General features: G+C 41.7%; 2 protein-coding genes across 6 annotated transcripts in view; both read right to left on the bottom strand.

Annotated features, from left to right (window-relative positions):
* Positions 1-8,330, bottom strand: part of depdc5 (DEP domain containing 5, GATOR1 subcomplex subunit) — a 20,945-nt gene extending 12,615 nt beyond the window's left edge. For all 3 annotated transcript variants that reach the window (XM_048259765.1, XM_048259767.1, XM_048259766.1), the window contains exons 1-20: positions 8,172-8,330; positions 7,169-7,246; positions 6,942-7,029; positions 6,718-6,764; positions 6,422-6,507; positions 5,887-5,970; positions 5,612-5,661; positions 5,352-5,421; positions 5,171-5,249; positions 4,912-4,973; positions 4,444-4,513; positions 4,191-4,263; positions 3,886-3,989; positions 3,683-3,757; positions 3,068-3,202; positions 2,191-2,252; positions 1,910-1,983; positions 1,499-1,568; positions 1,342-1,378; positions 919-1,039 (exon numbers count right to left, since the gene is read on the bottom strand). In XM_048259765.1, coding sequence (XP_048115722.1) covers positions 919-1,039; positions 1,342-1,378; positions 1,499-1,568; positions 1,910-1,983; positions 2,191-2,252; positions 3,068-3,202; positions 3,683-3,757; positions 3,886-3,989; positions 4,191-4,263; positions 4,444-4,513; positions 4,912-4,973; positions 5,171-5,249; positions 5,352-5,421; positions 5,612-5,661; positions 5,887-5,970; positions 6,422-6,507; positions 6,718-6,764; positions 6,942-7,029; positions 7,169-7,232 — 1,451 coding nt within the window. In that variant the 5' untranslated portion in view covers positions 7,233-7,246; positions 8,172-8,330. The remainder of the gene's footprint in view (positions 1-918; positions 1,040-1,341; positions 1,379-1,498; positions 1,569-1,909; positions 1,984-2,190; positions 2,253-3,067; positions 3,203-3,682; positions 3,758-3,885; positions 3,990-4,190; positions 4,264-4,443; positions 4,514-4,911; positions 4,974-5,170; positions 5,250-5,351; positions 5,422-5,611; positions 5,662-5,886; positions 5,971-6,421; positions 6,508-6,717; positions 6,765-6,941; positions 7,030-7,168; positions 7,247-8,171) is intronic.
* A 1,193-nt stretch (positions 8,331-9,523) lies between these two features.
* rab36 (RAB36, member RAS oncogene family) lies at positions 9,524-18,125 on the bottom strand. Of its 3 annotated transcripts, none has more exons than XM_048259110.1 (11): positions 17,697-18,125; positions 17,076-17,195; positions 14,577-14,668; positions 14,205-14,279; positions 13,696-13,797; positions 13,434-13,498; positions 12,115-12,166; positions 11,849-11,930; positions 10,969-11,059; positions 10,134-10,247; positions 9,524-9,869 (listed from the first exon to the last, which is right to left on the bottom strand). In XM_048259110.1, exons 2-11 carry the CDS (start codon positions 17,142-17,144, stop codon positions 9,817-9,819), a joined length of 795 nt encoding a protein of 264 aa, XP_048115067.1. In that variant the 5' UTR covers positions 17,145-17,195; positions 17,697-18,125; the 3' UTR covers positions 9,524-9,816. The 3 variants fall into 3 exon arrangements, with proteins under 3 accessions (XP_048115067.1, XP_048115066.1, XP_048115068.1); XM_048259109.1 differs by having other exon boundaries at positions 17,707-18,124; XM_048259111.1 differs by lacking the exon at positions 17,697-18,125 and adding an exon at positions 17,280-17,399.
* Positions 18,126-19,015: the final 890 nt, after the last annotated feature.

Here is a 19,015-nt window from a genome sequence, read left to right as displayed (position 1 = left end):
CAATGGCGGCGCTCGGGGAGCAGTGAGGGGTTAGGTGCCTTGCTCAAGGGCACTTCAGCCGCGGCCCACTGGTCGGGGCTCGAACCAGCAACCCTCCAGTTACAAGTCCAGAGTGCTAACCAGTGGGCCACGGCTGCCCCTCAGTTGCCCCCCTAGTTGAGTTTGAGTTTACCTTTAAGGTGTCTTAATAGACAGAAGGCCTGAAAAGGCAAGAATTGGACAGCATACATGTAGTCCATATATATATTATATATATATATGTCCACTATATTAGGGTACTTTTTAGGGATGAACGATATATTGGCGACCGATATATTATTGGCCGATAAGTGAAAAAAAGAAAATATTATCGTTCTGATAACAGAATTCCGGCCGATAATTTGCGCCGATATTTTTTAAAGCCCTAATTTCCCAACTAGGCATACGCAAGGCTGCATTGAGCGTTTACTCCATGAATATAAACGATTCATACACTGTCACTGGCCACTCGCAATTCACTGACGTCAGGTTCACTTAAAGGAGCCACACATAGGGCTAGGCTACTGCTATTTTGTTGACTTCTGTTCTGTACCATTGAGGACTATTATGAGTTCTGTCCATCATTGGTGGTAGGTAAAATTACTGCAATTAAATTATGCTTATTAAATGCTGTCCCCAATTCACCTTTCACAATTTTAGTAATATTATCGGTTATCGTATCAGTATCGGCCACAACAAACCAATAAATATCGGTTATCGTTATCGGTCCTAAAATTCCATATCGGTGCATCTCTAGTACTTTTGCCAAAGGGTCTCCTAAATGACCATCCTTCTATTCACAGTGTGGACATTGTTGCCTAACCGTCTCTTAAAAGTTCTGTGCCTCTTTCTCACCAATCTGTCATCCTGTCACGACTAATAGGCAGGTTGCTAAGGTACCTGAAGTTGGTGCTGCGTGAAGCTCGAGAGGGCCCTGGCAACCGGAACACCTGGGCGTCATAGGCATCATAGTCCACCTGGATGGGCAAGCTGTTCTCCGAGTCCTTCGGGGCTCCCAGGGCTGAGAGGAACACAAGAAGACTTCAGTTGCAAACTCAGTGTGAGTGTGCAAGGAGTCTAAATTCACCGCTTTCCTACATTTCTATTAGCGAGTGAATTTGTTTGTTTTATTTTGGACATTCTGTACAAAGCGTGAGGACAATGCTCCAGTAATAGAAATGCCGAAAATATTGGTTTTGCCTTGTCTCGTCTTCTCTACTTAAAATTTGGAAAGATTTGGCTTCATCTATCACATGTGCATTACACACATGTGATGGATGAGGCCAAATCTTTCCAAAAATGCTGAAAGGGTACATCACTTACAGTTCTCTTTACTGCTCTTGGCTCTCTCTGCATGGGCCTGTAAAGGGATATAGATATGTTCAGTTATCTCAGTTCAGTCAAACCTACATTATTTCCCTTTCAACACAGAAATATGAATTATGTTTATGGTCCCTAAAAAAAAGTTGTGGACCGTCACCTTGCGTCCTGCCAGCTTTATCCTGGGGGTAAAAGAGCTGCAACTGCCTTGGCTTTTGGATGTGTAGAAACTTCACAAACACACACAAAGAAAAAAGCAACATTACAACTATAATTCAGTCGAACTGAGAGATTTTATATGACTGCCTTTTAAAGGGATATTCCACCATTTGGGAAAATACACTCATTTTCCACCTCCCCTTGAGTTAAACAATTGATTTTTACCTTTCCCCAGTTCATCCAGCCGTTCTCTGAGTCTGACAGTAACACTTTTAGCTCCAGCTCATTGAATCAGATTAGACCATTAGCATCTCTCCTACAAGTTAACGGTCTAATCTGATTCAATGAAGAACTAGAATTGGTCAGATCCTAGTAGCATTATTTTCTAGTTCACCATCTTCCGCTGGTTTACCTGTGGTTGATCCAGTGGGGCAGGTTGTAGTCATCCCCCAGCCTGGAGTCTCCTGGTACTGTCCGGTTGTGCAGCTAGTAGGGAGACATGAATAACAATCATGTTAACACTTCAGTCTTCTGTAAGTGTGTGTGTGTGTGTGTGTGTGTGTGTGTGTGTGTGTGTTTGCATGTAAAGGGCATAAACAGCAGCATTCCCATCCAGAATGTTTGTACACTTCACAAAAAGAATAGCCCGGCAGGGTTAAGTTCTGGAACAGTGTAACTGTGACAGTGACTGACCTTGAAAAGAGGAACAGCATGGAGTGGCTGCTCTCCCATGCACACCAGGTCCACTCCGATACCTGTCGGTCAGAACACCAACACGTCATCAGCATAAACATATCGGGGGGGGGCAGCATTGTGTCATTTAGTGACAGACCTATAAGGTAACTCTGGGAAAGAGGTAAGTTTCCGAAATAGAGCAGCTCTAGAAGTTATCTTTCAGGATGTTTACCACTTATTCTGAGTTAAAGGACAACAGCTAGAGCTCCCAGGCAGCTATACAGTGCTACACTCTGACACTCTGTTGGGCATGTTCATGAGGCCCCATGTTCAGCTACAGTGCTACACTCTGGGGGCATGTTCGTGAGCTACAGTGCTCTACTCTGGGGGCATGTTCATGAGCCCCCATGTTCATGCTCCAAGAGTGTAGCACTGTAGCTGCCTGTTATATTGCTGCAGCAACTCGAACTAGGTAAAACCGATTGTTTTGGGGGTTTTTCCGTACCGACGGTACTCTGTGACCTCAAGAAATTATCTATGTGAAAAATCCCTGGAATTCTCCTTTAACTCATCCATGTTCGTCACATATGCACATACTTGGAACACAACCCCAATGACTACAATGATGATATCATGCAAAAGAAATGTGGAGGCAAAGCTCACCACTGTCAATCATGCATGTGGTTTAGTGACAGACCTATAAGGTAACTCTGGGTAAGTGGTAAGCAAACCTCCGAAAAAGAGCAGCTCTTGAGGTTATCTTTCAGGATGTTAACCACTTATTTTGAGTTAACTCATCAATGTTCGCCGCTTAAGCACATACAGTACTTGAAAGCCCCCCCTCAAAATGACTACAATGATGATACAATGCAAAAGGACATGTGGTAAAGCTCACCATTGTCAATCATGCGCTGTTTGGTGAGGATCATGAGCAGGCGGTTCACCTCGAAAACCCCCACGCCCGGTGTGATCACAACGGACATCTGCCCTGTGCGGTCGAAGTTGCGGTTGATGTAGTGCTTGTCAAACACTGCATGAGGAACACAGGAAGGAACAGAGTGTGAGGACAGAGACGGTGTAATGGCTGTAATGGTGTAATGGCTTGGTATGGCTCAGCCTAAAGGTGAATGTTACAAATTTGCAGTCTGGGGCACAGAGGCAAATCACTCAGTTCAACTCTGCATCACAAAATTGCTTTCTTAGAAATGACATGGTTAAGCATATTGCACTACCCATTACCGCTAGGCCACAGAGTAAGACACATAGGTGTACAGCTAAAGTAATGGCTGAAAAAGAATAACTAGGTAGATAACACCCCAGACAGAAATGGCAAAAGTGCACTATAAATGCACTGAAGCACTATGTGAACACTATGCTATGAAACTGTGAATAAATAAAACTTAGCCATAGTACCATTACAGACGTGATGGCATTGACAAACAAACAAACAAACAAAGACACACACACACACACATACAGTACAAGCACACACACACAGAGGAGCACTCACCGTTGAAGGAGAGGTTAATAGCTTCCAGATAGTTCCCCTGAGCTGCTGTGGAGTTCTGACCACAGGGGAAGCCATCTGCAACACACAGACACACAGACACACACACACACAGACACACACACACACACAGAGCACAAAGTTATATCGATGAGACATTTTAAACAGTATGTGTGTGTGTGTGTGTCTGTGTCTGTGTGATGTACCTGCTCCTCTGAGGCGCACCAGGACAGGGTACTGGATGAAGAGTTTCTTGATGGTAATGAGGAGAGATGTCCACTCATCTCGTCTTTCGTTTTGGGCCACCACCCTACATCACACGCACGCATGCACGTGCGCGCACACACAACACAGTGAAAAACAACAAGACAACAGACATCAAAAGAACACAACACCCAAACTCTGTCTCTCCTTCTGTTTCTCTGTCTTTTATCTATCTATCTATCTATCTATCTATCTATCTATCTATCTTTCTCTCATGAATACATTGGATGTGTTGCAGCTGTCAGACCTGTAGAAATCCTCATAGAAGCGTCCCTCATGGTCCTGTCTGATAGAACCCCTCAGGATCTCAGGAAACTCATCTAGAGGAGGAGAATAGGACGTTAAGGAACCCAGGAAACCTTCCCTCTCAACCACCAAAAGTCAGGTCATTTACCTCCCGGCAACTACAACTTAAGGTAATGATAAATGGGGCAATCTTTTGAGCATTGATGCATTTAATCTGTTGGCAGGATTGTTATGAGAAAGTAACCTGATCTCACCCATAGATTTGGCTGAGTAGAAAGTTCTGGAGAACAGCACCACCGTCACCTCATGACTGCAGTTCTTCTCCTGATGAGTCAGGGAGCAGTATGGATCAGATAGTATCAGTACAGGCAAGGCCATGTGGGACCAATAATACATATGCTTTAATTTATATGATTTGATAATATAATACAATAATGCAATTGCAATCACCATGATAAAGATAACATGATAAATCTACATAAAGTAGTAGACTTTATGTAGAATTTCTTGAATTTCCCCTTGAGGATCAATAAAGTATCTATCTATCTATCTATATATCTATCTATCTATCTATCTATCTAAAGTATACAAGTGAGGCTTGCAGTGATAACATTATATAAGTATACCTACAACATGTATCGCTAATACTTAATAATTACAGAAAAACAATTGGGGAGTTAGGGACATAACTATTTAAATTAAAAAATACACATTTTCCTCACCTTCCATTTGGTAAAGAGATCTGACAGGAAACCATTAACGGCCTTTTCAAAGTAAAGGTCTCCTATACAGGACCCAGAATACATGATTATTTGTACTGTATATAGAAATACATGTGGACAAGACAAAGAACAAAAACCTGGCTAACGAAGACAAAAAAACGCTCATAGAACCAACACCATTACAGACATGCTGTAAATCCAAACACGAGGGCAAACACTCACTCAGAAAAGTAAAAAGAAATGGTTGTGGGAAATTTACCATAGATATCAAAGTCCCACATTTCACAACTCATCTGGATGAAGATGTAAACCATCGCTGAAGTGGACCTGAACACCACCTGAGTTGGAAATAGGATCAGTACGTTTGAAAACAGTCCGATTTAACATGGCTGAAGAGTGGGTACATTATGGGCACAATATGGGCAGTGTGTGCTTCCTACCCTGGTGTCCTCACTGATGTACCCACATGTGACCTTTTCACCTTTGACCCATAGTTCACTGGCCTGGGCCCTATGTGGGAAGAGGGACAGCATGAAGAGTATATGGCCGTAAGATCTCACAAACATAACATAATATATAGTCTATACAATCAGAAACACAAACACGCTTGCAAACCAATCAACAGGTGTGGTCAAAACACAAACAGATTATACACAAGCTTGGCAAACATACGGATGGTGGAAGAACTAAATAAAGCTACCTGATTCCAGCAAACTCAACTTTCTGGGTCACGTATGCACAGGTGCTGACCTAGGGAAATGAGTACACGATAGTTTCATAGAGTCAACCTAAAACGGTACCATTCTTATAAGCAAAACCACACACACACAGCACACACACACAGCACACACACACACACACACACACACACACACACACACACACACACACACACACACACACACACACACACACACACACACACACACACACACACACACACACACACACACACACACACACACACTCCCTCACCAAACTCTTCTTCAGTCTCCACATGTCTCCTCGGCCAATGTACTGATCTTTGAAGGTGAGCTCCACAAGATCAAGGGTGACATCCTATAAAGAAATGAGTACAATGACGCAGAATAATGAATACAAAAACACAGAGCAACAATGTACCAAGAAGATGCCAAACAGAGACAAAAGGATTCAACATAAAAGCTAATCAGTAATCACAGGCAAACCTCATGGGCAAGTGAAGTACCATCACTAAGAGTAAGGCCAAAATGAACGAAAGCTTTAATGGGATGATGATGGGATAGCATGATGGGATAATGGACATATATAAAGGTTAAGGTCTCCTCTGCATAGTAGTATTTTTTGTTGTGGTATATCTAAGGTCTCCTCTGCATAGTAGCATTTATTGTTGTGGTATACTTAAGGTCTCCTCTGGATTGTAGTTTGAATGTTATTCCTCGTTTTGTAAGTCACTTTAGATGAAAGTGTCTGCTAGATGAATGAATGCAAATGTAAATATAAATAAAGCAAACACATTTGCGAGAAATACCTTAGGATCCACAATGTTGATGATGACATCCTGGTAAGCACGGAGCTTGAAGGCCTGGGCAACTGTTTGGTCAACACTGATTGTCTCTGAAAGAGTGGAGTTTAAGACAGAGAAAACAAATAGTATTAAAGTAGGTGGCCACCTACAGTATGAGGCACCATAGGACCCCACACAATACAAAATATATTTTTACTCATAATCTTCATGAACGTTGCACTGCTTTACATCACGGACGTCAACACATAACCTGTTTCAGTGCATTTTCAACATGATACAGGATAGAAATTAAATGAAACCTTTCTGCAGGTCTTCTTTCAGGCTCTTTACTTGCAGCAGAAGAGGACTGATGGTGAGAGGCAAGTAGAAAAGTGGAAGAGGAAGATTGAAGAGAGAGAGAGAGAGAGAAAGAGAGAGAGAGTAATATAACTCAGCGCTGTTATGGTGTCAATTTTGGTTCACCTAAACCTGAATGCAATGCAGTAGGTGGATTAAAGAACCAAGTCAGCCCGACCCAGCTCACCTGTACTCATCGTTGGGATGTGCGATCTCTACGATGTCCCCCAGGGCCACGTGGGGGAACACCTTGGGGTTCATCATCAGCTCATCATCTGCAACAGAACAGTAATTTCAGCAAACCTATTAAACCTATATTGTCTCTTTGTCCATGACATTCAGATGAATTGCACTTTTAGAATGGCCTAATTCACACTAGAAACGTGAAATGTGTGAATGCTTTTTGTAGATTACCACTTCCGCCAAAGCCTTTTTTATGAACCACCAGCTTGTAAGATTTGTTTGTCTTGATAGTCATCCTGCTGACCTAGGCTAAAGAGTGAAAGCCATTGTTGGTTTATGTGCATGACATGTTATTCACATCATGCGTTGGGAGTAAGATAAAAAGACAATTTACACAATTCAACCCTCCTGTTGTGTTCGCGTCATGTTTACTAGTTTTGTAACTAGTCACTACTATGACCGCTGCATTATAACTTCTTATAAATCCATATAACACATATATTATCATCTAATGTTGTGATAGACCTTTGTATCAACTTATGTTCTATTGGATATTACCAGTTTTGAACTTCCATTTGCTATTTAGAGAGGGAGTGAGGGTGTGTTAGTGTGTGTGTTTTAATGCACAGAAGCACACATACAATCCATCTGATCAATAGGTATGTGACTGGATTCAATTTTATACACTGACCATTTTCTCACTCTAATGCCCGGTCATTTTTGACCGGGAATACACATGGGTGTTCTAAAGTTAAATAAAACACTCAAATTGTTATGAAAATGATTAAAATTTGTTTTGTGTGTTCAGATGACCAGTGTTAACAAAGTCATGGAGCCTCATGATAGTCAGAATAAATGAACAATATGTTTAAGAGAAAATTGTCAATCGGTCACATTTTGACCGCGAACACAACAAGAGGAGAGTTAGCAGAAGGACGTATAATCACATAGACCACATCATTTCAGCAACTACAGACTGCTTTGACTTTCTGTGTAGTGTTATATCTTTGTAAATCTGTATGCAACTTTCATGACATGAAATGATGTGATTTGACAACAACAACAGCAGCAGCAATCGTATGCAAAACATAAATATAAAACGGCGAATGCATTATGTTTTGACAGGGCGGCGACTCATGCTGCTGATAAACTTATTGCTAACTGCAGCGCTAACGTTACCATTAGCTTGCTTGGCTCAGAGTTGATAGTTGCAAGTGAGAAGTAGCAAACATACCGTCATCAGCTGCCAGCCAGACTCTTTGTGATGACGGGTTTATGAGAGCTAAATGAATGCACAAGTTATGAAAGGGTGCAGAAAATGCATTTCATCTTTGAGGCATTTCTGTTACTAAAGACGGTTCAGCAGTAGCACTGGCGCTCACTCACTTCCGGCTTGGGGAACCACAGGATCAAAACATTATACATAGAACCCGCCTCTTAGGTATATACCTCTCTGTGATTGGATTACAATGTCTGCAACATGGGCATGCATTGGCTACAGTATGCCATCTATTCATTGGATATCGCATCTGTCTATCCTAGCCTAGAAATCTAGACGCACCCTAGCGGCAGCAAATTACAGTTGCTTCCAGGGCTATGTCTATCCCACAATAAGTCTCGTAATTTATCCATCTTGGGCATGCAAGAAATGTCTGTGCGTCTTACGCCCTATGTATTCACCTTGTTTACATATCTGTCTTCGGTCCATTCTCACAACAAAACTGAAACAATATGAACTGTAAACATTTTACTGTAATACAAATTAATATTTCCTCAGCGGTAAATTTTCCATTCGACAGGTGCAATCTTTCTCTGCAGTACACAATTCAACGTATAAAAAGGCCTTATCTTTTCTTCATAATGTTTATTCTTCATAATTCCTCTCAGTAAAAACCTCATACAGCAAAATAGTTTCATGAGGTTGCATTCATTTAATCATCTGTCTTTCAATTGTCTAGAAAATCCATAGAAGACAACAAAAGTCATCTAATGTCCAAAGTTAGAACACTAAATAAAAAAAAATAATAACAAAGAAAAAAATTACAAAAATCATATCATACTAAACTAGCTGACAAAATATTTCATCATAATTTGGTGATCACTGGTGTAGACCAATACCGTACTATTTTACATAATATTGTACGTTTTATGCTACAAGGCAATACAATACTGATCTAATAAGGAATGCTCATGGCTGGCACCGCCATGTGTATACATATTTCATGAATAACATTCATTGCCTATACTGTATTGTACAGAAGCACTGACAGAGATGATATATTCCCTCTCATAAATCATTAAAATGGGTAGATCAATACCAAATGAAGTGGTGCCCCTTTAGCCGTAGATCATAATAATCTCCTGGGCTATCAATCAGCACGAACCATAAATCCAAACTCAGTTTTAAAACATTTTCTCACCTGAGATGTTTGGCAGACATTTTTACCCAAAGCAACTTACAGCACATTACAAGTACAAGTTTTACCAGTATGTTCCTAAATTAAATTTATGCCCTATACCCTAACTACATGTTTATAGTATACTCTATGCCACTTTTGCTTAAAGTGTCTGTCAAACTGAGGGGGGAACAGCATATGACTAAATAGAGATGTAAACTCTGCCCTTCTGCCTCAAGAAACAACAGAAGGGAATGAGAAGAACACTGCAGTAAGTGTGTGTGCTCGAGGCCAGGCCAGCCCTCCCTCAAAGAAGGGGGAGCAGCTCGCTGATCTGAGAGAGCTTTCTCGAAAACACTGCTGACAACACTGCAGCTTTGGTGCTTTGCAGTTCAGTCTCTTCTCCTCTCGGATCGTTCCCTTTCTCTTCTCGTCTGCAGCTGTGTCTTCTCTCCCTCCATCCTGGGGGGTGGGGTTGTGGCTTCAGCAGCATGTCTTTTTCACTTCCTTGTTCGGAGTGGTCTCCAGCGATGCCCCTGAGAGAAGAGAAGACATAAATGGAGAAGTGTTTGTTTGTTTGTTTGTTTGTTTGTTTGGATTTTTAAAACACAAGATGGCTGGTTTCTGGGTAAAGCAGTGGTCCAAATACAGACTTTTTAAAGCCTCATGGATGCCCCAGCATCAAAATGACAGAGCAACTGTTCCCACAAGACAGGCACCAGCCACAAGACAGACACTCAGAACGCTCTACAAACGTTTCCTAAAAACAGATCAGGGACATTTTCTTAAACCCATCTTACTAATGATGTCTCCCTGGCCAATGCTCTGTGTGGCTGTTCCTTCCAGATCCCTCAGGATGGCATCCTCAAAGGCTATCGCCGCCACACGGAAGAAGAACTCATTCACGTTCTCTCCTGAAAAAAGCCCATAAAGCATCAAATAAGCTCAACACAAACACAACATTTTCATGATTGACCAATGCCACACTTTCATTTGAGGATCTGCACTGAGGCTTGGTTGTTCCATGACAACACACTGATGTACTGTAGTAACCTCACAATGCAACAGATAATGGCTTGATGGTGTAACAGGGCAATTCCCCGCAAAACTGTCACGTCTATAACGCCAACACAATCCCATGGTACAGTATGATGTGAATGATGGTTACTTCAAATTTGAGCATTCACTCTTCTTGGTTGTAGAACTTACATGGAAAACTTTGGTAACACTTTACTTGACAGTATCGACATAAGAGTAACATGATACTGTCATGAACACATGACACTGTCATGACACATGAACCCTAATCCTAACCTCTAACCCTAATCCCAACCCTAACTCTAACCCTAACTCTAACCTAACTCTAACTCTAACCCTAACCCTAAATTGTTATGACAAAAAATGAATGTCACTTAATAACAGAAGCATTATGTCATAAACGTTTATGACTTGTTTATGACACGTTCATGACAGTGTCATGTCACTCTTATGTCGATACTGTCAAGTAAAGTGTAACCAAAACTTTTCACATAATCATTCGCATCATACAAATACCATGGCATTTAGTTGGCGTTATGGACATGACAGTTTTGTGTGGAATTGCCCAACAGTATAGTGAGTTATAGCTATTATCACCTGTTTTGGATGACACCATCCAGAACTCCGCCTGTAACTCTGATGCCAATTTGACAGCATCTCTCTCTAAACTGGCCCGCATCTCTGGAGACTAGAACATCAGATGAGAGGTTAGTAGGCTCAAAAACACAGATAATGATTATATTACATTGAAATATATGATTATATGTATGATGTGATATATGATGATAGCGTAGTGTAGTGGTTAACGAACTGGGCTAGCATGGAGTAGCCTGAAAAGTTGTGGGTTCAATTCCCGGCTTCAGCGCAAGGCACTTAAAGGAGAATTCCGGTGTGATATTGACCTAAAGTGTGTTGAAACATGATACCGAGTGTGAACGTATGTCTCATAGCTCATCTCGGCTTGTCCCCTGCACTCAGAAATCTGGCGCTAGTTAGCCGATGCTACAAACAGTTTTTCGATCGGGGTGCCTCAGGCATCGGCCTAGCCATGCAAATAAATCACTGTTTTACACCATTTACGAGGCTCAGGGATCAGATTCCAAAAATAATTCCGTGTAAATGCATGGATTCCAGTTGCTGTTACTGGACGAAACTGGAATCCATGCTGATCCCTTATCATACCTGTTCATTCTTACTCGTCGCTCGACTTATCGTGACTAAATTCAAGATGGCTGCAAACGCTAAACTCCTTGAAGATACTGTCTGTATAAATCGTCTTGTAAGTGCTTTTTCAAAGTTCTCAATGTCTCGTTTTAAATGTCAAGGCCCTCAGAAGTCTACCAATGAAGTATGGAGCTACTTTGAACACTGACTAAATATAAATACTTGTGTGTGTGTTGAGTGTGTTTGTGTGTGTGTGTGTGTGTGTGTGTGTGTGTGTGTTGTCACTAGTCGTGTCCAGGGTGTGTAATCTCACCATCAGGTCACTCTTGGTGCCCAGTAGGAACACAGAACAGGCATTGGGTTCATTCTCCCTCAGAGCTTCTACCAGCCACTGCCTGAGGGGGGCAAATAAACACGACAAACACTCATCACAACAACACCACTGCCAAAGATGAGCAGTTTCATAAATATGAGAATACTGTACGGCAAAAACAAGCCCAATGTCAGTATAGAGAATTACCAATAACAGTGTATAAGTACATAATGGCCTTTGTGTCCATTAGAAACATTTCTTCTTACCGAGTGTGTTCTAAAGTTCTGATATCCGACATGTCAAAGACTGTGATGATTACTGTAGCAAAGATATGAAACTGTGTTAGTACACATGAGAAGCAAAAGCAGTTCATGTTTGTCCTGGCTGTGTTGGAAGATGTCTAGAGATGTAAAAGCCCGGCTTCAGAAAGAAATGCTACGTTCAGACTACAGGCAAAAGTGGCCCAAATTTGGGGTCAAGTGACCAGGTCAGACACTCAAATCTTGCCCAGTTATGATTTTTTTCAAATCAGACCACTTCCATATGTGGTCCTGAATCAGACCCAGGTCTGATTTTTTTCAATGCGGCCGCAGTGTGAACCACCAAGGCGGATTTGATGCGACTTTTACATCAATCTACAGTACATCGACATTTGTCACAATCATGTGCCGCGGGAGTTAGCTGATGTCATTGTTATTGTTGTTTTGCGCATGCAGGTCTGTTCGGAGTTCACACTGGAATCTGATATAGGCCACATTTTCAAAGGTAATGTGAAAAGCCAAACAAAAAATCTTATCTGAGCAAAAAAAAAACAAATTGAGCATTAAGACTTGCGGTGTGAACGTAGCCTAAGTCCTGCCATGTATTGGTTCTACCTGTGTGCTTTTAACACAGGTGATTTCACTAATTACCTGATCTACTTGGCTTAAGAGCTGTGCTAATTAGAATCAGCTGATTACAGCAAAACTCTGCCAAAATGCAGCCTGGGGTCTTTTTGTGAATGTACCCAAGTCAAACTTTTGTTTAAAAGCATAATTACGACGTAAGCAGCACTTTTAAGATTGGCTGTATTTTCGTTTTTGGGTCAAATGGCTTTTTGAATGGGAGTGCACACAGAGCTAACTAAAAATAAATGTTTTGAACCACTCACTTCAGCAGTTGTTTTTCCCACTCGCCGCCATCTTGCCAGTCAAGAAGTGAATTGTTCAAAACCTTTCTGTGTACACACTCAATGTTCTCAATGCTCGAGTTTATGTGTAGAGACCCTGGTGATGCTTCGAGCAAAGTTTTTATGTTGTGCCGAGCCTTCTTAGTGTTTTAAAAATAGCGATCAGCACTAGCACTCCCATTCAAATGGCCATTTGAACCGAAAACGAAAATACGGTCAATCTTAAAGTGGCGCTAATGTTGTAATTATGCTTTTAAACCAAAGTTTGAGGTACGGGTACACGTTCGGGTACATTCACAAAAAGACCCTAGGTTGCATTTTGGCGAGAGTTTTGTTTTAAGTGAATTGTTGGAACAAAAATGTGGCAGGACTTTCTGAAGCCGGACATTCACACCTCTGGAGACGTCGCTCTCTTACCGTGAGCTCCTCTGTAGTAGGCTGAAGCAATGCACTTAAATTTCTCTTGACCCGCCGTGTCCCAGCTGACAAACAATCAGAAGGTTTACATTGATGTCTTAACACGGAAACTAGACACTCACTTCAGCAGCAACCAAGGCGGATTTCAGAACAATCAGAAGGTTTACATTGATGTCTTAACACGGAAACTAGACAAGGGATCCAATTGAAGTGTTGAAATTCACAAAATAATATCCTGAAGAAAGACACACAAAACACTCACATCTGAAGAGAGAAGGGAATGCCAGAGAGCTCAAATCTCTCGATCTCAAAATCCACCCCAATAGTGGCTTTATAATCCCTGTCAAACACATCCTTACAAAACCTGCAGAGGAGAAAACAAACAGAATTCTTTGATGAATATTTAAACATCAAGGGTCAGTTTAAGCCACAAGTCATAGATTACAAGTTTTCTCTCAATGAAGATCTTTTTTTGGTCCAGGAGGACTAGGCTTAAACAAAACTGGCCCTCACGGATCTAGAAAGATCTAGGCATAAAAAAAGAATAACATTCAAACTACAGTACAAAGGAGATCCCTCCTTTAACCAAAATCCCTCTGGTGCACATGCGGATTGTCCTGATTGTTATACAAATTAGTGAACCAGGTAAAGACACATATCTCATATGGGCCACTCTCAAACATAGATGTGGACATAGGCTAAAAATCGGAACTGTGCATCAAGGCCTGCCAGTGTAAATTCAGCGTAAGTGTGCCTTCTAACCAAGTGTACCTGTTAATTAGACATGTCTTGCCCACGTTCAGGTCTCCAACCACCACTGCTTTGGACATCTTTAGTCTGTCCCACCTTAAAAAAGAAAAAATAAATGGCAGGAAACTTACATTTATTAGATAGAGACTTCAGTTACAATAACAAAAACAATAAAAAAAACAATTTTGTGCATTTTGCACACATATCCTCTAAACTCTAAAACCCCCAACCATGCCACTCCCCACCACACTTTTACAAGCACATCTTAATTATTCATTTCAATCTGCACAATCACATTTCCAACATAACTTAAAATATTTCCAGAAAACATCACACATACAAACACACACACACACACACACACACACACACACACACACCAGTACTACTCACGCCTGTTGTCGCTCTGCTCTCTCCTTGCATGCCATCTTTGCTTGGCTGTTCCAGTCGTCTTTCTCCTGTAGACATGCCTTTGGGTTATAGCACTGTGAGGAAAGGAAAAAATGCCTCTGAGATAAAAATGTGTCCTCACCGCTACATAATAGGAGGGTTAATGGCTGAGGTGGTGTTTAGACGACAACGAAAACGATGCCAACGGTGATATTTTTCTACGTTAGACCCTGTCATTTAGACACGAGCGGAGGTTCCGCTAACTTAACTTCATTGCTGTAACACTTAAGAGATTGAGCTTAGTGTAACCTTACCAAATGAACTGGGGCCTCATTACAGAAACTCCCTAACTCTAACATCCTACACTTGTCAAGGTCTGTGTGCTGTATCCTGTTCACAAGCAAAACTGTGATATTTGCTAGATGTTTCCTAAAAGGAGTGTTAGGCAAGAAGTCCCATATGATTTCCTGCAGGAATTTAATTTGCAGACTGAGGGGATGCCATCTGTCCATAATTTCCTGCCATGTCTAGGGCGCTCACTGGCATCAACAAAAACTCCTTCTTCAATGTGACCTTAAATAAATGTCACTCAAAACTAAAGTACACAATGTCTTACTGTGGCACGGCACTGCTATCTAAAAATATCTTGTGTTTGTGAGCTTATAACAACAAGATGATGCTCAATGCTGAATGAAATCATGTAGCCTGAATCATACTGTTAAAAATACAGTGTGGTATCAATCGTTAAATAAGTGAACAAAATGAAATGTGTAAATATAAACAAATTTGTTCATCATAACAAAATGTATTATAGGGTATGTAAGCTTGTGAAAAGATAGTGAGTGCTAAGATATTCATGGGTTTCATTACATCACTTTCCACAGTTGTGTTAATCGAGCACCATGCAGTCTGCATTCATAACCTATAGGTGCTTGATTTTATACACGTGTGGAAAGGGACCTGTGGGAGCCGTGGCCTACTGGTTAGCGCTTCGGACTTGTAACCGGAGGGTTGCCAGTTCGAACCCCGACCAGTAGGCACGGCTGAAGTGCCATTGAGCAAGGCACCTAACCATGGACGGATTATGAACTTTCGGGCCCCTGGGCCCAGATGTATTAAGAGCCCCCCACTAATTGTCACATATGTGGAAGGGGGGTTTGGGGGTTTGGGGGTCCTCCCTCAGAAATGTTTTCATTTGTTTGATGTGATTTCCTGTATTCTGGTGCATTTTGGGGATGGCCAATACTAAATTCAATCAGATTCATAGCCTACATCCTGATGTGTTGATATTGAGGCAATGATTTCATGCAAAGGCTTGGGCTTAAGGGACCCCTGACCCCTTGGGCCCCTAGGCCTGGGCCCGGTAGGCCCGTGCAGTAATCCATCCCTGCACCTAACCCCTCACTGCTCCCCGAGCACCGCTGTTGTTGCAGGCAGCTCACTGCGCCGGGATTAGTGTGTGCTTCACCTCACTGTGTGTTCACTGTGTGCTGAGTATGTTTCACTAATTCACAGATTGGGATAAATGCAGAGACCAAATTTCCCTCACGGGATCAAAAGAGTATATACTTATACTATACTTATAATTGCCCTCTGACACGTCAACTTATGTGTACACCATATATAAATAAATATCTGTGCATTCAACACAGCCCAGTCAAGTCATGTTATGTTATGCCAGCTATGTTGAATAAGCTAATTTTGAATTTTTTGAATTTGAATGAATATTTTGAATTTTTTTCATGGTGTAGGAAAACATTTACAGATGTGGAGATGATGTCACTCGGGAACAGAGGCGATTGCAAGGACACTGATTGTGAAGGAGCTCAGCAGAGGAGGAGGTGATGGGGACATAGAGGAAACCTGGCATCAGAAAGTAAAAGTCCTTTCATGTACTGGTTCTACATGTGCATTTAAAACAGGTGATTTCACTAGTAAGCTCATCTACCTGGCAGACGAGTTTAGCTAAAAAGAATCAACTGTGTTTTTATTTTCTGAATGGTTGGAACAAATATGTGGTAGGACTTTTACTTTCTAAAGCCAGATTTCCCATCTCAGGATGTGGAACATATATTGAGTAACACAGAAGATGAGGTTGATAGGAGGAAGATGAGGAGGAGGAGGAAGAGGTGACATGTTGGACAGGCGAGGATGGGGTCATAACTAAGGGCTGAAGGAATTAGCTTCAGTCCTGTGATCCTGCAATGGGGCCTTGACTGAGGCCCCTCTGTTCAGATCACACATTTCCAATCACACCAATCTACAGTGAGGGCTAGTCCACAACAGGTACAGGACGTCCCCTCCATTACACTTACGTAAAGAATATTGTAGGAAAACACTGGACCGACCCATGTGTGATTTGAGTGTTTTGATTAGTTCTGACTTAGTTCTGTGACAAATTAAAATTGTATTAAGTTTGTAAAAGCATGGATCACTTAAATCCAAGTTTGGGTGCGTGGAAATAATCCAGCTAAGATCATTATCTGACAACGCGAGGGTTACCTTTGGGAAGTCAGAGATAACCCTGTCTCGACTGACAGGTGGGCAGAAGTGCATCCTGCGGTCTAGCATCCAAGCTCGGAGGACACCAGTGATCTGCAGTAACGTTACCTGTTGAGATAACTACAAGTGCATACAGAGTAACGTTATATTTCAAAATCCCTGACAGAGTAAACATGTGAGTTACATCTAAAAGACAATGAATACCTGGATGTAAGATTGTAGCTTGCCAAAATTACACAGTAAAGTTAACGTTTACTGCTTTCAGCAACATTCAGCTGCCGCTATTTTCTTGTGATGTAGCTCTAGCTACAGGAGAAGCTAGTCGAAAGCCGAACATTGGAGCAGATTCGTGATAGCAATTTGTGTTAAACTAGCTGCTAACGTTACCACTTCTAAGAAAATACGCCTGTGCAAATGCAAATCGACTATCTAACGTTAACGTTACTAGAAAGTAAATAAGTTCCCTTTATTCCTTTGGCCCGAGAAACTCCCTCACTGTTACCAGAGATGTTAGCTAACGTGAGATGTTCCTAACAAATTAACGGAAGCTAAAATGAAGCCAACCGCTGCCGATATTTAATAGTTGACAATCATATGCATGATAGAATCAAACCAACGTACTTGTACTCACGGAAGTTATTTTTTCCTGAAGATTTTAACCGCACGTCAGAGCAGAAAACGTAGGCTACAGCTACAGTAGCTTTATCTCAGTCACTGTTTGCTGCATCAGATCCGTCCCTGGGTCACCATGGCAACCGCCATGCCTGCCAGGCCGACATGTCACAAGTGGAATGATCCCACCTTCACCCACTGTCTACCTTCACCCCCTTCTTCCATCTCACATTAAGTCGAATGGGAATACCATAGACTGTATATAGAACAGTCTATGGGGAATACGATCGTGCTACTGTACGTTCCCCAGCATAAAATAAACCACAACATAAAATTAATAGACGGGTCTTCCCAAAAAATGATGTCCTTCACCTCATATCAAAAGCGGCCTATCCTGATTTTCGTTCCCCTCCCAGTGGAAAACACATTTCTTGCCACTCAATCAGCATAAAACATTAAAGAACACAAAATAAGGTAGTCAAACGCTTCAATTTCTCTTTGGAAAAAAAAAAGAATAACCTGTGTAATTTTTTGAAGGAAAGAAATATGAAAGTAGCAACCAGCAGGTGGCACCACCGCATTAAAAGTTAAGACTGGTCAGCACTGAAACTGAATGAAATCTATCCGTCAGTATATCTGTCCACGTAAATGGCTGTTTGTAAAAGGCTCATTTGTCTGTAGGCTACCTGCCTGTCTGTCCTCGTATCCGTTGCTGTGTCTAAAATAAACTATCGCATGAGTCAGTTGTAACTTTACTTACTAGTCCTGTAGGTGGCGTTGGTGAGACAGAAATAGCAATTGTAACATGGATTGCTGTGTCATGCCAAGCATGTTAGATTGTGCCCTTCTTTCTACTGCATGACTGCATAAGTGTGGCACACTACAGTATGTGAGAGGAATACTAACCAGTTGAAATTCATAGTACAGAGGAGCGAAGATGCTCTGCTCTCTTGGCAACTGGCATTGGATCTCTCTTGCACAGCTGCACAGCTGACATAATGTGATGTGGGGGCCATTTTTCTCTTCGCAAAGCGCTGCATAGTGTATTGACAGAAAGGGAAATGTTCCCAAGCCTTGAGCCATTTGGAGAGGTCTATGACTGGGTCAATGTCACAGCACACTGGCTGTCTTCTTAATGGCTGTTAACGTCCTGATCGGGGTGAGATGATGGCTCTCCCTTTGCCCTCAGTGCTATCCCATTTCACAAGTACTAATCAATGATGCAATCTCTGCAAGGCAGTCAAGAAAGCCCCATTGATTTGACCCAAACATTAATTCCCGCCAGCCTGCAGATAGCCGTGGATGCTGGAAGTCCGCCATCAAGGCTT

The sequence above is a fragment of the Alosa alosa genome, chromosome 12 (assembly GCF_017589495.1).
Source record: "Alosa alosa isolate M-15738 ecotype Scorff River chromosome 12, AALO_Geno_1.1, whole genome shotgun sequence".
Lineage (NCBI taxonomy): Eukaryota > Metazoa > Chordata > Actinopteri > Clupeiformes > Clupeidae > Alosa > Alosa alosa.
The sequence above is the reverse complement of the archived record's forward strand: the minus strand, read 5'-3'. Positions and strand labels throughout refer to the sequence as shown.

Excerpts from the sequence above, each read along its gene's own strand:
- rab36 (XM_048259110.1), bottom strand. The coding sequence starts at position 17,144 with ATGCTAGACCGCAGGATGCACTTCTGCCCACCTGTCAGTCGAGACAGG. Across the intron at positions 11,931-12,114 it reads AGAACTTTAGAACACACTCG|GCAGTGGCTGGTAGAAGCTC; the intron begins GTAAGAAGAAAT and ends TGCCCCCCTCAG. Across the intron at positions 10,248-10,968 it reads GATGGTGTCATCCAAAACAG|GAGAGAACGTGAATGAGTTC; the intron begins GTGATAATAGCT and ends GGCTTTTTTCAG.